At 39.6% G+C, this 21,994-nt stretch overlaps 1 protein-coding gene across 2 annotated transcripts in view; it reads left to right on the plus strand.

The window, feature by feature from the left end:
- LOC150083116 (uncharacterized) overlaps positions 1-15,026 on the plus strand; it is a 178,189-nt gene extending 163,163 nt beyond the window's left edge. Inside the window, exon 4 of one of the 2 annotated variants that reach the window (XM_090377048.1) lies at positions 14,707-15,026. In XM_090377048.1, coding sequence (XP_090233174.1) covers positions 14,707-14,854 — 148 coding nt within the window. In that variant the 3' untranslated portion in view covers positions 14,855-15,026. The remainder of the gene's footprint in view (positions 1-14,706) is intronic. The other variant, XM_090377049.1, reaches the window with a different exon arrangement.
- Positions 15,027-21,994: the final 6,968 nt, after the last annotated feature.

Here is a 21,994-nt window from a genome sequence, read left to right on the forward strand (position 1 = left end):
ATAACTACTTACGTATCCAAATTAAACTTAAAATTCCAATTAAAATCATGAATTTAATTGATCTAAATTGATTTAATTTAATTGATGAATTTAATCATGAAAAATGTGTCGATTTTGGGTTGAACTTTGGCCCTCTTCTAAATAAACTAAAAGGGATATTAATTTTAAATCCCCCGCAGCGTTACCACCCTACAGTAAAGTCAACCGATCCTTCGCTGCTTTGAAACCTGACATGTTTTTTCTTCTTTCAATATGAAACTTCTTTTCCACAAAAGTCCTGCTTCATCTATGTTAAAAACTTGAAGTATAATACACAATACCTCTCTTCAATAATTTTAACAAGTTCTTTTTTGAAAGTTTCGGCTCCTTCTGCACTTGCGGCTTCTCCCTGGATTTTAAATCTATTCAACCAGCCCTTACTAGTTTTAAATGGTTCCAATTTTTTTTTTTTTTAGATGAGTTTTCTTCAGATCATCATATTGGCTAATCTCTCTCTCTTTCTCTTTTTTTTTTTTTTTTTAATAATAATATTTAACTTAACTGAATTCTGCATTGGATATTATCTTCAATAAAATTAGTTAGTCTTTCCATTTCAATCCTTCAAGCCAGCCTAGCCCTAGTTGCTTGCAGTGGAACAGCTATCTTTCCCGCTGCTAAAATTAATTCTTTATTTTTTTTTATAATTGTTCTTGCAGTTAAACTTGCAAGTCCTAAATTATGGCACACATCCACTTGTCTTTGACCGGAATCGATTTGCTTCAAAACGTCTAATTTAATTTTCAAATTCAGTCTTTTTCTTACATTTATAGTCTTCGTACTGCGCTCAGACTTTGTTGCTTTTTCATTCTTGTCGGCCATTAAAATGTAACTGCGTTGGTTGCATTAATTATGGTTCAAGTAAACTGTCAGTTTCGCACGATGTCTAATACGGCTGAATGATGACTAGACTTCGGATAAATGCATATAACACAAATATTACAAGCAATATACTTGATCATTTTTAAAATGTTGATCTTGTAACTACGTAACAAGTCACGGTACTGCAATTAAATTAGCGTGCGATAATATTTCACTGAGCGTGGGAAACATTTTAATTCTGTTTTGCTATTCATTTTCAAGCTATCGACTCCATCAAATGAAACGATTTCGTTAAATATGCCAAAAATGCAATTTGTAAAAGAGCGTTATAGTGATCTGTGACAGCGTTATAGTCAGATACGGGTTATAATATAAGAACAGCGTTATGGCGAATCAGTGTAAAGTGAACTGTGTTATAACGGGGGCCTGCTGTATATGAATGTATGTAAACTGTGTGTATTAATAAATGGAATGTGGTGGGTAGGGAGCCCAGACACTGAACCAAAACAAAATTTCATGAATCCTAATGAACTAATTCCTTCTGGGGCCCGAACCCAGTCCCTGACTGAAAGCTTTACTGTTGACCCAGAGAATGTCACTTCGTCAAAAAGACAGAAAAAAAGAGAATATATCAGGCCCGATGCCTCGGTTCCTGATAATTCACTCAACTAGTGAGAAGCCTATAAGAAAAATGTCACCCTTCTTTATCCAGAAGGGTTGGCAGGCTGTCCTAAGTCTGTCAAACGGCTTCACTCAGGCAACATACTTGTAGAAACCAGAAGTGATGCCATTCAGAACGGCTCCTCTGTGCTATATCTATCAGGGGAATGCCGATCAGTGTTCCCCCACAAGACATTGAACTCGTCCCATAGTGTCATCATGGAATGGGATCTTGTGGGTATAACCAAAGAGGAAATCTGTTCTGGATTAAAACCCCAAGGAGTGACAGCTGTCATGTTAAAAAATATATATTCACGCGCAGAAATGGAAAACTTGTTCCCACCAGAAATATCATCTTGACATTTAAATCCTTTACGGTGCTTTAAGTGCCAGAAATACAGACATTCACGGATGACTTGTCATGGAGCCTTTGCATGCCCTCAGTGTGGTGCAAAGGACCATGAAACATCATGTTCAGCTGCAAAACCAACTTGCGTTAACTGCCATGGAGAACACCCAGCTTACTCACAAGCATGGCAGAGGCGGAAAGAAGAAAATGAATTTCAGTGACTTAAGACAGAGCTTAACATATCTTATCAGGAAGCAAGAAAAGCGATGAAAACTATAAATGCAGTAAACCCCTGCTATTCGCGGTTTCGCGTATTCGCGATCGCTGATTTAATATAAAATGAAACCTAAAAAAATGTGAATTTTAAAGCGCTGTGAATATTATCCGCCATAAAAAAACATGGGCGTGGCTAAAATTATCTTTCCTGGTCAAAACAGTGCTCAGTGGGTGGGGGGAGAAGGGTGACAAAATCATGAGCGTGGATGTTTTTCGCTAATCCTTGTTCAGTATGTGTTATGTGCTTGTAATGGAAGTTTTCGTCGTTTGCTTTTAATTTATATGCTTATAAATTGAATAAATTTATAAATTGATATGCTTACAAAAGTGATAAATCTACCGTTTTGCAGTGTAAAACAGACTTTTTCGAGCATGTTAACGGACGAAAGTGACTTTATTGTGGACAAGTTCTTTCTAACCCATACAAAAATATGGCTATGAATAACAAGAGAAATGTGAAAATATCAAAGAAGGTGATGACATTAGCGAATAAAATTGAGTTATTAGACAAAATTTCTAATGGTGAAAGTGTCTCCTCAGTGGCAAAACATTATAAAATCAATGAGTAAACGGTACGATCAATCAAAAAACCTGAAGAAAAAATCCGCCGTTGTGTCCGTGAAAACGTGCTAATTGCTTCAAAAATTTGCTCTGTAACTCGTGATGTTAAATTAGAAAAAATGGAAAAGGCTTTAAATCTGTGGACCGAACTCAAAATAAAATTCCGTTAAGTTCACTCATCATTCGTGAAAAGGCAAAACTCCTTTATCAACACTTTAGCGAAACTAGCGGGATAAGTTTTTTTTGCTAGCAAAGGCGCTGGTTTGAAAGATTTGTTTGAAATTTCTAATAAATATTACATTTAATATTAAATTGTTTCTTATTTTCATTTCTATGCCATATGTTTGCATTTCACTATGTACTGTCTATGTACATAGTCATATTATGAAGGTACATATAATACATACATAGACAAAATTTTAGACTAGTTTTTCTTATATATTTCATACTTTGGGACAGAACCCCTTTATTACTATGGGAGCCATAACTCAGTATTCGCGTTTTCGGTATTTGCGACATTTCTCAGGAACGTAACCCCCGCAAATAGCGGTGGTTTACTGTATAGACAAACCCACCTACACTGACGCTCAGAAGGTAGCATGGAGATATTCCATTGGAACCCAGACTGAAATGACCATTCCACCAAAAGAGTCATTCACTCCCATCGCACACTACCTGGTAAGTTCCAGAAAACCCTTGAAGAGGTACCAAGCAGCTGCCACTTCTATATCCATATCTCCTAATTCTCTTCCAGTATAGAAAGAAGTTGCTGGAGAAAAGAACAAGACTGAAATACCTCGTAATTCTCAAGAAAGAATGGATTAGAAGGAGGTACCAGACAATTCAGTCTTAGAGCTCTTTGTGGAGGAGGAAATGGATATGAGACAGCATTCATATTCCCCTAAAGAGATAAATCCAAGACTGAGAAAATTAAGCCCTCAGCACGTCTGCTTGATGGACCCACCAAGCCAAAATAATGGCTAAATTCCTACAATTGTTGTAGGAATTGTTGTGGATTCTGGCAAAATACTGATGAGATCAAGCCCCTCCTGCAAGAGCCAGTCTGCCTTTGCTTGCAGGAGACTTACCTAAAGGCAAATGAAGATCCCATCATGAATAACATCACAAATTTTCATAAGTATAGAATTGCAGATGGTCCTGCTTGTGAAGGATTGGCTATTCTTGTGGGCAACCAGACCCTGGTTCAGCCTTTGCTACTTACAGCCAGCATAGAGGCCATTGTGAGCCTTTACAGTGAGCTTTTTGTTAACCTATTCTATTTATGTGTTCTATTTATTTGCCACCGGGGACTGACGTCTCCCAAAAAGACCTGATGATCTTGTATTGCAGTTGCCTCCCCCTTCCTTACTTCTTGGGGATTTTAATGGACATAATACCCTGTGGAGTAGTGCTAGCATCAGTAGAAGGGTAACGAGTCATGTATGACTCATCCCCTTCCATTGATGTTAGCACTAGGAAAGGTCATTGTCATTGAGCATATGCTCAATGACAATAACCTTTCCCATCTAAATTGGGAACTAACACCTTGCACATGCCTACCCATATGTTTTCTGCCATTGATCTTTCTATCTGCTCCTTATGTCTTCACTCACTTGGGAAGTGGAGGAGAACCCATATGAAAGTGATCACTTCCCTGTGATAACCTGCTTTCACAGGGGGAGACCATGTCTTCCTTTTAGGTTACCACAGTGGAAGTTCAATCAGGCTGACTGGAATGCCTTTCAATATCTGGCAGAATTTGAAATCACTGCAGTTGATCAGGAGCCTATCGATGATGCAGTCACATACATCACAGAAAATATCATCAAAGCAGCTGCGAATGCTATTCCGAAAACATATAGCTGGTTTACCTTTTCCCAAACCATTGTGGAATTCGCAATGCACAGCAGCAAAATAGGCTCAAAACAAAGCTTGAGGGATATTCTGACAATATCCTACCACAGCCAGCCAACCTTCTTGCCTTTAAATGTGCACGAGCCAGAGTGCACTACATCCACCATTAGATCTTTTAGCATTAGCATTAGTAGAGGCATTTGATGCAAGAAAGCAAGCTTATGCAGCATCAGCCAAAAAAAAAAAAAAAAAAAACCACTTCCACTTCACCCCGCTGTTCGTTCAAAATACCTGTCCAGCTGAGCCTTAAACTTATTTAGGCTATCAACCTCCACCACAAGGGATGGAAGTCTGTTCCACCAACCAACCACCCGCTGGCTAAAGGCAAATTTCCGCACGTCTATCCTACATCTGTCTTTCCTCAATTTGAATTTATGCCCTCTCAGGTGATTTTTCTGAGCTAGAGGAAGAATCCCATCAGCATTGAGCATGCTTAAACCATTCAAGGCTTTATACACCTCTATCAGATCACCTCGCTGGTGCCTAGTCTCCAGACTCTGTAATTTGCAAAACTTAAGCCTTTCTTCGTAAGAGCACCCCTTTGTTCCATTCACTAATCTTGTTGCCCTTCTCTGTACTTGTTCCAGCAGCTCTACATCCTTCTTGAAATGAGGCCTCCAGACCTGTATACAGTACTCTAGGTGTGGCCTGACCATCGCCTTATACAATGGAATAATCACCTCCTTATCCCTGCTGGAAAAATTCCTGTATATCATTGACAATACTCCATGAGCTACTCTTGCAGCCCGTCTGCACTGCTCAGAGAACTTCATATCTGCCTGCACAACCACCCCCAAGTCCCTTTCATTCTCTACCACTGTCAGTGTTGTACCACAGAGTTGAGTTGCTCTGGGGTTGCTGTTTCCCATGTGTAGTACTTTACATTTGTCAATGTTAAACTTCATTTGCCACCTCTCAGCCCATCTGCTCAACCTTTCCAGATCCTGTTGCAGCAGCATAGTGTCAGTAGTGTCCTTGACAACCCTGCCAACCTTTGTATCGTCTGCAAACTTGGACATTAATCCCGATATACCATCATCAATATCATTTATAAATACAGAAAACAATAATGGACCCAACACTGAGCCCTGAGGGACTCCACTAATAACATCAGTCCACGATGAGCAGTGTCCATTGATTACCACTCTCTGTCTTCTCCCCCTCAACCACCCCTTTATCCATAGCAGCAATTTGCCTCCAATGTCACACTGCTCCAATTTGTGTAGCAGTCTTCCATGTGCAACAGTATCAAAAGCCTTTCTAAGATCCAAGTATATAATATCAAAGTTATTCCCTGCATCCAGTTCTTTTGTGACTGCATCATAGTATCCAATCAAGTTGGTCAGGCAAGACTTCCCCTTAACAAAACCATGCTGTGTCTGAGCTATAACTGAAGTCTTGTCTAAATGATCCTGCAGTGCTTCTTTAACCAGTGCCTCCATTAATTTTCCTGGAACAGAAGTTAAGCTCACAGGTCTATAATTACTTGTGTCAGCCTTTGATCCTCCTTTGTGAATTGGGGTCACATTTGCACATTTCCAGTCTATGGGTACCTCCCCTGAGTCCAAGGAAGCTCCCATAATTATGGCTAAGGGTTTGCTTACTTCCTTTGCTGCCTCCTTTAATATAACTGGATAGATCCCATCCACCCCGGGTGCCTTTCTTGTGTTTATCTTCAACAGTTTCTCCTCCACTTTACTCCCAGTTATTTCAAGATTCTGTAACTTACTGCTAGAGTTGAATACACCTCTGGCATTCCCCTCGCTGAATAACTCCTCATGTGTGAATGTCGATGCAAAATATTCATTTAGTTTGTTAGCTACCTGAGCAGGATCATCAACACTTGACCCATCAATATCAAGTGGACCAATCTGATTCATCCCTTTCCTTCTAGAGTTTACTTAAGTAAAGAACTCTTTGCTGTTTTTCTTTGCATCCCTTGCCAAGGATTTCTCGTAATCTGCCTTCGCCTGCCTAACCTCCTTTGTAACTTGGTTGCATATCAACTTGTATCTATCATAGGCTTCTGTGTCATGTGTTAATTTGTAAGTATCCCATGCATTTTTCTTCTCTGCCATATGCCTCATTAGTTCATCTGATATCCATTTTGGCCTAAACCTAGAACAATATTTCTTAGTTGGTATGTAAAGCCTAGTAGCTTCCAAGATAAGTTCTTTGAATGCTTCCCATTTTGAATTTGCTGTTGGTAACATCATCAGTTGGTCCCACTGTATAGAATTTAAATACTGTCTCAGTCCATTGTAGTCGCCTTTATGGAAGCAATAACCCTTCCCTTTACCCCTAATGGTAGTTACCTCTTTGAGTAAATCCCACTTCAGCACACTGTGATCACTGCCACCTAGTGGTTCATTTATCTGCAGATTCTTAATGCATGAAGAATCACTGCTGATAATCAAATCAAGAGTATTACTCCCTCTAGTTGCCTCCCGAACATGCTGATGTAGAAAACAATCATCCAATAAATCCACAAAAGCCCTGCTAGTGTGTGAGTATCCAGCCCCCAAATTCCAGTCAATATCTGGGAAATTAAAATCTCCCATTATAAGACACTCTGATTTACTGGCCCACTCTATTTCCCTGTACAGTTCCTTATTACACTCATCAGAGTCATTAGGCCTATAGCACACTCCTCCTCTCAATTTTGATCTCCCAATGTTTATGTCACACCAAACTGACTCCACACTGCACTGTCCAGCGATGTCGACTGGCTTCACTTCCTTGGTTTTTATGTGTTTCTTAACTAATAGCATAACACCTCCCCCCTTCCTATCCTGTCTATCCTTTCTGTAGACGTTGTACTCCCCAAATTGCAGTTCCGCATCCCTTATATCTGTGTGACACCACGTCTCTGATATCCCAACAATATCTGCCTTCGATGTTTTGAGCAATACCTCAAATTCATCAAATTTATTTACTAAACTCCTAGCATTGGTGTACACGCAAGTATACCTGCACCTGTTTCTATTCTTAGCTACCCTAACACAACCCATGTGTTTACTTGTACCACAATGGCTCCCAGCAATCTCTGAAATACCATGCATCTTGTTTTTCAGGCTTCTGCTCATTCTAATAGAAGCAGTGCAAGAATCTCTTTCACCTCTGCCAGTGGCTACTGTCAATCTATTGGTCTTTGTCTCCCCCCAAGCTAGCAGTTTTCCGACCCACCTAACACTGCCTCGATAGCATCAGCAAATATTCTTGCACCCTTTCTATTTAAGTGTATCCCATCCCTGTAGAAGCAATCTCTCCTGTTAACAAGTACAGTCCAGGCTGAAAAAAATTCTACCCCTTGAGCCTTGCACAATCTTTCCAGGGCCGAATTGATTGACAAGGCTCTCATCATATACTCCCTCCTATCGTGTCTGGGCAGAATTGCAGACACTTTCAAATTCAACCCTAATTCTCGGCTTTTGTTCAACAGTGACCTGTACTTGTTAAGTAATTCTGCCGGTCTCCTACTCTTAATATTATTAGTGCCAACGTGTACAACTATATCACCTTTTGTGCCCTTAAAAGATGATATTCGCTCTACAACGTCATCAACCTTTGCCCCTGGCAGACATACCCTGGTCCTGTTCCACCTATCTTTTTTACAAAGCATGTTCCCCGTTTCCCTGACAATAGAGTCACCAACAACTACTAGTTCCTTCGGGACCAGCGCATTCTGCCTTGGGGGTTGTCTCTGTGTCACGCGATGCCCAAGTGCAAGCTCTGGCGTTGATGTGGGCAGCTGAGAGCTTGATGGGCCCCTCAATTTAGTTTCTTCGAGGGCATCCACCCTGTCCTTCAAGCTCTCATATAGGCCCAAAAGAACGCCGAGTTGTTGCCTGATATCGATACACTCCTTGCATCGCGCACACACAAAGACATCCCCCTTGGCAGTATCATGTCCCGTACCCGATTGCTCTGCAAACATCAAGCAAACAGTGCATTTTATAAGGCTGTGAGTCAGAGGACAACTGCCCCCCTCAGTTCTGCTCTGAGCCACAGCACTTCCATTAGCTTGAGCCTTTTGCTTTGCTGCTCTGGTCTGAGTCATGATTCTATTAATTTATTAATTAATTATGTTATGTTATTAATTATATTACGTTTGTAATCTAAGTCGTTATATGTATTTATTTAAACGTACAATTTAACTGCTAACGAAGTTCAACTAACGCTATCTAGTACGGTATGTAAAACCTACGGTATATCTAGTACGGTATCACAATGGCGGGAAAGTTAATAACGGTAGCGGTAGTTACGAACACGTGGAAACCCTTACCGATACTTTTACAAGGCCGAGTAAAGAATAAATACACCAAATTAATCAAAAAATCACAAAATAATGTTATACTACTAAATTTAAATCAAAAGTTTTAGAAAAACAATAATTTCAAATCAATAAATAAGAAAAATCCACTTAGCGGCTTGGAACACGACCGTCACTAGTCAAGGTGGTCATCTTAAGGTGGTCAGAGAAAAAAAATCCATAAAATGAAGGGAAAAATACACTGCACACCCCTCATGGTCCTGGAATATAATCAGTGATGACCTATAGTGGGCTCGCGAGAGCCCATTGTTATTTTTTTTTAAATTTGTGACCCATTCTTGGGGCCCATTGTTGAGACGATTATTTATTTTACAAATAAAATCACGTATTCAATTATTGAGCATTCAGGGCCAGACTATGGTGGGGTGAGTGCGGCGCAATCGACCAGTTGTGTTTTAAAATTGCTTCATTTTTGATTTAATTTCAGTCGGACATCTGTTTAACTAACTTCTTTATAGCGATTTTTTTTTTTTTAATTCACCTTGGTTTAAACATTTAAAATAGTTTCTGTAGAACAAAGAAACTTTCCATATAAAGAACAGATTATGAGAGACAACTTTGTGAGCATTGTTCCCATCTCTGGCCTTTAGGCAGTTAGAAAGCACGAATTAAGGGTTAAAGGGTTTATCGTTCCATAATGTTAGTGATGCTCGTAAAACCAAATGCAGCCACCTACCGATAAGTCGCACCTATTAAATATGCTTTCCATTGCCAGCCAGAAGATTAAGGCGTATTCCCGACACGGATGATAGTAGCCTGTGATCAACTTGTGTTGTGGTTTTCCTTTACTCCGGAAAGCAGTCATCTGTTTTTTGGAGAAATGAGTGATCCATGCCTTTCAGTAATTTTCTCCTGCCTAAGCTTACGTGGTCACCGTATCTGAATGTCTGAGTGATTCTGACAGTTTGGACAGTTTCGAGTAACAGTAGCGGCGTCAAAGGGGTGGGGGGAATGAGAGTAACTAAGATATTAAATAAACTTTCCGAAGATGAAATTTTAACAGATTTTTGGAACTGCATCAAGGCCTTCACTGTGAAGAAAATGTTCCAAAATATAATGGCATACAGGCATCGGCGCCGCCAGCATGGTGCAAGTGCATCACCTTTGGATTTTGAAGTACGGTAATATTCAATTTTTAATATTTTCATTAATTTAAAAAAATTCTGCACAAAATATTGGCTGTACATGTAATTAATATATTGCATGTATAAGAAAATTTGAGTAAATAAAAATTTATTTATTTAAATTTATTATATCCTGCCGGCGCTCATGCATACAGGCAATAATCATAATAAACTCTGCATTATCACCAATCTCCAAAAAACCAGCGCGATTTAAGGATGATTGCTAAAGAACTTGAAGTGTAAATTATAAAGGCCGATCATGTGTTCAAGCCACGATGTGCAGCTTGTAGCTTGCGGACAGCAATTGCGGTTTTGTGGAATTATCCTGCTTTGTGCAAACATTTTGAATCAGAAATTAAATATTCGGGATTATTAAACAGACTTTTAAATCTGGAATTTGTTAACGATTTAGCAATAATGATCAACATTCTGAAGGAGCTCTCTTACCTTTCAGAAGCTTTACAGAGTTGCAGCATCACTATAGTAAAAGCAGATAAATTAATTAATCGAACTATCAATGCTATTGCTAATTTGAACAAATGTGAAGGAAATATGAAGCTAAAATTGAGAGAATGTTGCAGACTCTACTGCAGTAGCCAATGGAGAAACATTTTGTAACATCATCTTACTTTCCAGAGTTTCTGGTCCTTAAACATAAAATTGAAAATCAGGCCCTTAATTTTACATCAAAAGCTTTCTACCCATATAATGGGCCATTTACCATCCACGAGCTAAAACCAGCACTTTCCCTTACAAAGGCTACCGCTGTTGGACAGACAACCATTATGAAATCAAACATCATTATGAGGTCAAACATCTATCAAAGTCCGTGAGCCTTCTGCTCTTCCTGTACAATAGAATCTTCCTTGAAGAGCAGTTTTTGAATGCCTGGCACAAGATACTTGCTTTTTTGCCAAACCATAAAAGGATCCTAAATTTCCAAAAAACCAATTGTCCTATTGCTCTGACTAGCTGTTTGTGCAAAATATTAGAAAGAATGGTCAATGCTTGTCTCTTATGGTAAAAAAAAAAAAAAAAAAAAAAAAAGTAAAGTGCAGCCATTATCAACCCACTGCAGGATGGAAGCCTCCTCAACAATTTATGTTGAGGGAAATGGACCATAATCTGCCACGCTGGTCCAGTGCAGGTTAGCAGATCGACCGTATTCAGCAGTCAGGGGCTTGAACCCTGGTCTACTCAAAGAGCGTGTGCTACTGCACTCCCACTCCTGCCCATTCAGCTACGGAGGCGGTCAATGCTTGTCTCTTATGGTACTTAGAATCAAATGACTTTCTCTCCTGCTTTCAGTGCTGCTTTCGAAGGAACATGTCCACTTTGGACCACTTAATTAGACATCTATTCAAGATGCTTTCCTAAAAAGAGAAGACTTGATGTCCATCTTCTTTGACATGGAAAAAGTGTACAACACGACTTGGAGATTTGGTATTTAAAAAGACCTTTATAACCTTGGTTCTAAGAAGTTACCTTCCTATTTTTATTAAAAACTTTTTATCCAGCTGTCTTTTCCAAGTTCAAATGGGATTCACCCTTTCTCAGCCCTTTTGCCAAGAAGAGGGGGGTGTGACAAAAAGGATCCATCTTAAGTGTCATACTTTTTGCCATTAAAGTAAACTCGATTACAAACCAACTTCCTCCAACAGTAACCAATGCCCTTTATGTCAATGAATTCAATATATTTACTCAATCATGCAACATGAGGGTCATTGACAGACAACTGCAGCAAGCCATTGACTGTCTTACTCCTGGGCAATAACTAACAGTTTCAGGTTCTCCCCAGAGAAGATCGTTTGCATCCATTTTTGCCAGCAACATAACCTTCACCCTGAAGCTGAATTAAGACTTGCACAAAGAATCATTCCAATAGTAGCAGAGACGAAATTCTTGGGATTCATATTTCACAAAAAGCTGACAATCCTCCAACACATTCGTCAGCTAAGCATAAAGTATACAAGAAGGCTTAACTTTCTCTGTGCTCTCTCTCTTCTACTTCTTGGGCGCAGGTGTACTTTACTCAGTCTGTACTGTGCACTTGTATGCCCAAAATTAGATTATGGGTCTGATGTATATTCTTCCACCAGAAATAATACACTTTGCTGGCTTGATCCCATTAACACCATCGAGCTATTCATATTTCTTTACCTTTAGCAACACCAGGAAGTACTAGAAACATCCACAAAAATTTTCAAATTCGAAAATGATGCGCTGTCAGTTGATGGAACTTGTGCACCATGTAGTCACCCGTAGCAATAAAGTGCTTCTCACGGGACAAAAGAACAGAACCGTCTCTTCTTGTTTTAGACCTTGCACAACCTTGGCAAAAGAAATGCCTAAGTCAGACTAATTCTTTTGAACTGTTTAGTCTGCTATGGTAATCAAATTCAAAAATGAAAGTGGAAGATTTAAAAACTGTTGATAAAATAAACTTGCACAAACATTCCTCAACATATCAAGAATTACATGTGAGGTAAGTTAGATTGAAGAGCTATGTTTGGATTTTTAACTGTTTGAATAGCATTTGAAAGAAATAAGGAACATTAGCATTAGTAGAGGCATATGATGCAAGAAACAAGCTTATGCTACATCAGCCAAAAAAAAAAAAAAAACCCTCCCCCTTCACCCCTCCATTCGTCTAGCTCAGCCTTAAATTTATTTAGGCTATCAACTTCCATAACAAAGGATGGAAGTCTGTTCCACCAACCAACCAACTACCCGCTGGTTGAAGGCAAACTTCTGCACATCTACCCTACGTCTATCTTTCCTCAATTTGAACCTCTATCAGATCACCTTGCAGCTGCCTAGTCTCCAGACTAGGCTTTGCAAAATTTAAGCCTTTCTTCTTAAGAGCAACCCTTTGTTCCATTGACTAATCTTGTTGCCCTTCTCTTTACTCGTTCCAACAGCTCTACATTCTTCTTAAAATGAGGCCCCCAGACCTGTATACAAGTGGATAATCACCTCCTTATCCCTGCTAGAAAAATTCCTGTATATCATTGACCAGACACTGAGCTACTCTTGCAGACTGTCTGCACTGCTCTGAAAATTTCATACTTGCCTGCTCAATTACCCCCAGGTCCTTTTTGTTCTCTACCACTGCCAGTGTAGTACCACAGAGTTCATACGTCACTATAGGGTTACTGCTTCCCATATGTACTACTTAACATTTGTCAATGTTAAACTTCATTTGCCACCTCTCAGCCCATCTGCTCAACTTTTCTAGATCCTGTTGCAGCAGCATACTGTCATTACTGTCCTTAACAACCCTGCCAACCTTCATATCATCTGCAAACTTGGACATTAAGCTTGATATACCATCATCAATATCATTTATAAATACAGAAAACAACAATGGACCCAACACTTAACCCTGAGGGACTCCACTGCTCAAAGTGAACTAATTACATTAGTCCACGTTGAGCAGTGTCCATTGATTACCACTCTCTGTCTTCTCCCACTCACCATCCTTTTATCCATAGCAGCAATTTGCCTCCAATGCCACACTGCTCCAATTTGTTCAGCAGTCTTCCAGGTGCAACAGTATCAAAAGCCTTTCTATGATCCAAATATATGATATCAAAGTTATTCCCTGCATCCAGTTCCTTTGTGACCACATCATAGTATCCAATCAAATTGGTCAGGCAAGACTTTCCCTTAACGAAACCATGCTGTGTCTGAGCTATAACTGAAGTCGTCTAGATAACCCTGTAGTGCTTCTTTAACCAGTGCCTCCATTAATTTTCCTGGAACAGAAGTTAAACTAACAGGTCTATAATTACTTATATTGCCCTTTGATCCTCCTTTGCAAATTGGGATCACATTTGCACATCTCCAGACCATGGGTACCACCCCTGAGTCCAAAGAAGCTCTCATAATTATGGCTAAGGGTTTGCTTACTTCCTTTGCTGCCTCCTTTAATATAACTGGATAGATCCCATCCAACCCGGGTGCCTTTTTTATCTTCAACAATTTCTCCTCCACTTTCCTCTCAGTTATTACAAAATCATCTTGCTCACTGCCACAGTTTAACTCCCCTCTGGCATTCCCCTCTCTGAATAACTCCTCATGGGTGAATGTAGATGCAAAATGCTCATTTAGTTTGTTAGACACCTGAGCAGGATCATCAACATTTGAACCATCATTATCGAGTGGACCAATCTGATTCATCCCTTTCCTTCTAGAGTTTACATAGGTAAAGAACTCTTTGTTGTTGTTTTTTTTTTTTGCATCCTTAATTTTTGCAGGCAAAGGCAGATTATTTCTCATTATCTGCCTTTGCCTGCCGCGCGCGCGTGTGTGTAAATTTATATATATACACACACACACACAGATATCATTAAGATCAGTTGAACCTTAGGTATACATAATCCCTGAAATTGAGTGCCTCATATATTTCTCATCTAAGAAGGATTTTAAAGAGTTTGCCATGCAAAAGGAATTATATAGTATTTATAAATTATTTCAATTGTGATTAATGTGATATTAAAAAACTGTAATGAAGTGTATTTTGAAATCAGTCATCTTTTATAAAATATAATTTATAATCAAATGGCCAAACTTCAGGGTTGCACTGAATTTTATTTATTCTTAATATTTCTTTTATTTATTTTTTCCAGAGTATCTGATGCATTTCCAGATTTGCCAGATCTTCTTAGGTTACAACAGAGTCTTGGAGATGATGTGCCTTTACAATTTGCTGTTGTTGATGGAGGGAGTGTATCTTATTTTAACTTCACTGATGTTTGCATTCCTCATCAGTTGTAATCTACTGTGCAAGCATTGTACAAATGAGGTGTTTTTAATAACCATTCATGTGCATGTTGTTGCACTCTTTCCCGTTAGAAAAATTATCCCTCCTTGTGATTGCTCATTGTATTATATTCCACATTGCATATTGTCATAAGGAAATTTAAAAAAATATATATATATATATATTATTTAGAAATCACACAGAATTCCTGCCAGTAACTGTGATTTTACATGTGCAAAATATTTTGTAGGTAGCAAAATTATAATAACATATTTATAAAATAACTTGTTTTTGCCAAATTATTTGTAGAATAGAGGTCACAATTAGACATAATAAGAGAAAGCATGAAAATAATTGTCAATTTTCCTATAATAATTTTTGTAAATAAAAACAGGAAGTGATATCTCTTAATTAACAAAATACATATATAAGATATATTAAGTAGAGTGAACAAGCAGCCTGCCAAATTGATTCTGATATAGCATCATTTGCAAAGTACAGTCTAATTACATCATGAATGAATTTTAAAATTCGAAATTTTCATTAAAAAAACCACCATTTGTTATTTTACATAAACACAAGTAGATGTTTTTTTATTATTATTATAAAATTTTTTAATTTACCGAGCTTCACTCTAGAATTAATTTGAAGAGATAATTATGTGAAATTATCTATGCTGCTGAAAATCATTTCTCATGCCCCTTTGCCATGGGAGCCAACCTCAGCACCCCATTCTGACACAAAAAGGAATATGAAAGCATTTTATAATAGAAAAAAATGTCGATCAACATTAGCAGTGAAACAAAATAACTCAAATTAATTGAACTGATCACTGGAGAGGGGAAGAGAATAAATTTCCAGTCTGTGCATGATTGCTTCATTTATTTAAAAGTTTTAGGAATCTATTAATATGAACATGCTATTAAATTTTTACTCTCAAAACAAGATACATTCAGAATGCATCATTTTATTATAATATTGTTTTAATTGTGGCACTTATTACCTCTGGTGTAAATTGACTTCAATTTAACTGTCAATTAATTCTAATAAAATTTTTATATTTTGTTAATTATTAAATCAGTCCTATGGAAATTTACATTTTTGTAATCACTCTCTCACCAGAAGAACTGTGAAGTTGAATTTTGAGCTTCTGGGAATGGATACATTTTTGAAATAGCATTAGCATTAGTAGAGGCATACAATGCAAGAAAGCAAACTTATGCAGCATCGGCCAAAAAAAAACCCCTCCCATTTCACCCCTCCATTCGTTCCAAATACCTGTCCAGCTCAGTCTTAATTTTATATAGTCTATCAACCTCCACAACAAAAGATGGAAGTCTGTTCCACCAATCAACCACCCTCTGGCTAAAGGCAAATATTTTCTGTTTTATTGGCCTAATTAGCATATTAAATCATTCTATAAATTGCATTATAATTCTATTCACCTCAATAAATTGTGACAGTATACCTAGAAACTTTGTATCGATGATTTGGCAAAAATATATCTCTTAACTTGTACCGTACTGCATGGTAGAACAACTCTACTGTTTCAATTGTAAATAGTTATTTCGAAAATTCAAATCGCAAAGGTTGGTGTTAATGGATAATTTTATTATCTATTATAATTAAATTGTAACTTTACAGGTCTAAACTGTATTGTGTGAACTCAATAACATGACATATATATGTATAATGTTAAATTTGGTAGTGTAGTACATATTATTGCTGCCTAACCAGTGCATAGTGTTATTATTTCATTAAAGTATATGTAGTATTCTCAATTAAGCTGAATTTGAAAGGAAATCATGCCTGAGCAGCAAAGCAAATGGCTCAAATTAGCTGGAGTGCTGTGGCTCGGGAGAGAAGGGAGGGTTCTATAGATGAAGCCACATAAGACATGACATCCAATTTTGCATATGATATGAAGGTTAGCAAAGTTGTTTACGATACAGCACTCAACAAAATTAGCAGAACAGTTAGAAAATGTGGTATAACTTGTGCAGCTTGCAATGAGCAGGACAAAATTTTGTATGGTGGTGTAAGTATACATGAAATGAGGAGACGGGACAGAAGAGGTATAAGAGAAATTTATAAGGGTTGTATAAGAAATGCAAAAAGGTCACATTACAGAAGTCAATACAAGATGCTTGAAAATATGGTCACCCGACATGCAACGGCTAAACAGGCCTGACAGGGTGAACCATGATTGATATAATGAAACACTTATAGATTCTATAATTTCCATAAGATTCTGTGGCAGCAAATCCCATTCTTCCACCAGCACAGACCGTAGGAAGTGACCGAGCAGTTCGCATGCAATGCAAAACCCAAGGGCATCCAACACATATTCATGTTGGCCATGACAGTCATATATCTTCAGATTCAAGATATTCTTCTACCAGTTGAGCTCTATGTGCAGTGATGTTGTGCTTGACAAGAAAATCTGGGCCAACCGCACCCCTAAAAAGTTGCACTTGCTGTACGAATCTGTTCTCAGTACCTTTTGCACAGTTACAGTACCCATATCAAAATTGTAAAGGGGGATGCAGCCTTTGATCATTATTCTGCCCCACATGAGAACACCGCCTCCGCTGTAAGTGTTCCTTTCTCTGATGTTAGAAGGATGGTGCAAGGTGTAAAGTATGTTAGTGTCTAACGGCTCCTGGGATTTCTCCCATCTCCGTGGGTATACATTGTATCGGGCCAGAGATTTGAAGTATGTGGGGGTCATGTGCTATATATTGTGTTGTGCCCTTTGTTCCTCCGGTCTGTTAGCCGCCGAGCCCCTAGTGGGACCCGACGTTACCACACCGTGCCAGGGGAGGCTGACCAGGTGCACCACTGATGCTAGAGTACTCTGGCGGGTCCTGCCACCTACTTTCCTGGGATTTCAGTGGCTAGGACCAGATTTGAGCAACGGTTGTAATTTTAACAGAGCGTAGGGTTGTTCGCTGATAACTTGTTCTAGGGCCAAATAGGTCGGGCAATAATTTTGATGTATTTAGATTTAGACCTGTGGGGCATATAAATATATATATATTACGCACGCACACACACACATATATATAAAAAAAAAAAAAAAAAAGTTGTGCAAGAGAAAAGTAAGGGAGGTAGGCAGAAGACCAGAGGGTAGGAAACAGAAGAAGGGGGCCGACAGGGAAGATGGCCCCTGATGACAGTGTGGCATGCCCAGTGCCTCACCAGAGAGGAGTGGGGTGGGCAAAAAAAAAAAAAAAAAATCATTGTGTAAGAGAAGAATGGGGGGGGGTAAAAGGACAGATGGTAGGAAACAGAAGAAAGAAGCCAAAAAAAAAAAAGAGAGAGAAAGAGGGATACCCCGCAAGTGCAGGGTAGGTACAGCTAGCACGGCCAGTCAGTGAGAGCCGACACTTGGTGGAAATCCAGCAGTGTGAGTGCTGGTATGGTGGATGGGTCATGTTCTGGAAGGTCTAGTCCAGGTGTCATCATTGGGACTCCATTTGGTGAGTCTGTGTCGCATCCAGACTGAAGGCTGGTCCAGTAGTCCATGATAACGAATAGTGGGGTGGTCAAAACGGGGAGTCCAAGATATGATGGTCAAGTCCAGGATCAATGGTAGGTCTCTTCTTCATGAGATGTGTCACGTCTGGTCGGGAGAAGTTGGTCCAGGAATCAATGATGAGGAATTTGTCAAGGTATGTGTGGACCCTGTCTTTGATTGCACTGCTAGTGTTGTCCCAACCAAGTTGACTACTTGAGATGTGAGGGATCGAGTTCGGTTCTGTACTCCAGATGGTTTGTTGGTCGAGCCTTGTGTAAGTTGGTCCAAGGCGTTAGCATCCATGGCTCAATGATGCACAGCAACAGTTGCCAGTCATGGTTGCTATGACCTATTGATTTGGATGCTAAGGTGGTGGTTACGCTTTCTGCCTGGTAAATAGGTCCATTGCAAATTGAGTCAGGGCTCTGTAAGTGTCTTCATTCTGTAGGGTGAGGTGTTCTTGATTTTGGTAGTTGAAGCGTAGTCTCGTTATTAGGATCCTCCTGAAGTCCTCGTAGATTTCACAGCTGTGGGCAAGGTGCTCCTACATCTGATCCTCACCACAGTGACAGCGGGGTGAGTCTGAAATTCTGAAGTCATATAGTTTTTTCTGGAAGGAGCCATGTCCAGTGAGGAGGTAGCTAGCATAGAGTCCCGGTGAAAACCAGACAGGTGTGAGGCGATAGGAGGCCCTGACATCCGGGAGGAATCTTTTGGTGACAGCGCCTTTAGTTGAGGTCTGCCATCTTTCTTGCTAGGTGTCTGTTAGATGTTCATTAAGTCTCTTCTTTTCAGCGTTTCTGTTATTTGCTGGGTCAGTGGTGAAACCTGCACAAGTAACTGCTCTTCCTTTGGCTATTTGATAGAGCAACCCATGATGGTACTGCATTCCTTGCCTCCAGATGAAATTAGCATTAGTTGAGGCATACAATGCAAGAAAGCAAGGAAAGAAGCTTATACAGCATCAGCCAAAAAAAAACCTTCCTCCCATTTACCCATCCAGTCACTCCAAGTGTTTATCTAGTTCAGCCTTAAATTTCTTGAAGCTATCAACTTCCACAACAACAACAGATGGAAGTCTGTTCCATCAATCAACTACCCACTGACTAAAGGCAAACATCCGCTCATCTATTCTTCAACTGTCTTTCCTCAATTTGAATCTATGCCCCCTCGGGTTCTTAGTCTGAGCAAGCGGAAATATCTCATCAGTATTTGAACCTGCTCAAACCGTCCAAGGCCTTATACACCTCAGTCAGATCACCTTGTAGGTGCCTAGTCTCCAGATGCTGCAACATGCAGTACTTAAGCCTTTGTTCGTAAGCACACCCCTTTATTCCGCTCACCAGTCTTGTTGCCCTTCTCTGTACTCCTAGCAACTCTACATCCTTCCTAAAATGAGGCCTCCATACCTGTATAGAGTACTCAAGGCGTGGCCTGACCATTGCCTTATATGAAGGGATAATCATCACTTGTCTCTGCTAGCAAAATTCCTATATATCAACTCTGTGGTATTACACTGACAGTGGTAGAGAATGAAAGGGACCTGGGGGTGGTTGTGCAGGCAGATATGAAGTTCTCTGAGCAGTGCAGACGGGCTGCAAGAGTAGCTCATGGTATATTGTCAATGATATATAGGAATTTTTCTAGCAGGGATAAGGAGGTGATTATTCCCTTGTATAAGGCAATGGTCAGGCCACACCTAGAGTACTGTATACAGGCCTGGAGGCCTCATTTCAAGAAGGATGTAGAGCTGCTGGAACGAGTACAGAGAAGGGCAACAAGATTAGTGAATGGAACAAAGGGGTGCTCTTACGAAGAAAGGCTTAAGATTTGCAAATTACAGTGTCTGGAGACTAGGCACCAGCGAGGTGATCTGATAGAGGTGTATAAAGTATTGAATGGTTTGAGCATGCTCAATGCTGATGGGATTCTTCCTCTCGCTCAGAATAATCACCTGAGAGGGCATAAATTCAAATTGAGGAAAGACAGATGTAGGATAGACATGTGGAAATTTGCCTTTAGCCAGCGAGTGGTTGGTTGGTGGAACAGACTTCCATCCCTTGTCGTGGAAGTTGATAGCCTAAATAAGTTTAAGGCTCAGCTGGACAGGTATTTTGAACGAACAGAGGGGTGAAGTGGGAGTGGTTTTTTTTTTTTGGCTGATGCTCCATAAGCTTGCTTTCTTGCATCAAATGCCTCTACTAATGCTAATGCAATTATCTTTGACAAAACTCCATGACCTGCTCTGGCAGCCTGTCTGCACTGCTCAAAGAACTTCATATCTGACAGCACAATTACCCGCAGTCTTTTCATTCTCCACACCCCTAACTGTAGTACCACACAGTTGGTATGTTTCTATTGGGTTACTGCTACCCATAAGCAGTACTTTACATTTGTCAATGTTAAATTTCATTTCCCACCTCTCAGCCCATCTGCCTAACTTTTCTAGATCCTGTTGCAGTAGCAGACTGGCTTTAGTGTCATTAACAACCCTGCCAACCTTTGTATCATCTGCAAACATGAACATTAAACCTGATATTCCTTCATCGATCATCATCAGTTATTTTCAATCCACTGCAGGATGAAGGCCTCTCCAGCAACTTTCCAGTTCCTTCTGTTTTGTGCAATGGCCATCCATTTACTGCCCACAAACTCATGAATTTCATCTATCCATCTCCGCCGTTGTCTTCCAGGTTTTCTTCTAGCTCCTCTTGGGTACCATTCTGTTATTTTCTTAGTCCATCTGTCATCATGTCTTCGAGCTATGTGTCCTGCCCAAGACCCTTTTTAGTTCTTTAGTTTTGATAAGAATGTCCTTTACTTGAGTTTGCTGCCTAATCCATGTTTTCTCTTCTTATCTAACAGTCTTATTCCCAATAATTCGTCCCAGCACTGAATCCTGGGGAACTCCACTACCCCGGGGGCTCACCTCTCTCTCTGGTGAGTATGGGCTTGGCACACCTAGGATCCTGAGCTAGATATCATCATACTTCTCTTCCTTGTTGATCTCTTTCTCAGGGTAATTCAGAAATTTTTTTTTTTTTTTTTTGGCTGGTGCAGCGAAAGCCTCAGGCTTCTTTGCACCATATGGCTAATGATGATGATAGTAATAACATTAGTCCACATAGAGCAGTGTCCATTTATTACTACTCTCTGCCGTCTCCCACTCAACCATCCCTTTATCCATTGCAGCAACTTGCCCTTTCCATACTACTACAATTTGTACAGCAGTCTTCTATGTGCAACAGTATCAAAGCTTTCCTGAAATCCAAGTGTATGATATCAAAATTATTTTTTGCATCCAGTTCCTCTGTGACCACATCGAAGTATCCAATTAAATTGCTCAGGCAAGACCTCTCCTTAACAAAGCCATGCTGTGTCTGAACTATTACTGCAGTCTTGTCTAGGTAATCCTGTGTCACCTCTTCAACCAGTGACTCCATTATTTTCTCTGGAACAGAAGTTAAACTAACAGATCTATCATTATTTGTATCACCCTTTGAACACACTTTGTGAATTGAGGATACATTTGCACATCTCCAGTCCATGGAGACCACCCCTGAATCTAAGGATGCTCTCATAATTATGGCTAAAGGTTTGCTCTCTCCTTCAATATAACTGGATAGGTTCCATC

The sequence above is a fragment of the Mastigoproctus giganteus genome, chromosome 7 (genome assembly GCF_048544385.1).
Source record: "Mastigoproctus giganteus isolate SK-2022 chromosome 7, ASM4854438v1, whole genome shotgun sequence".
NCBI classification, from domain to species: Eukaryota; Metazoa; Arthropoda; class Arachnida; order Uropygi; family Thelyphonidae; genus Mastigoproctus; species Mastigoproctus giganteus.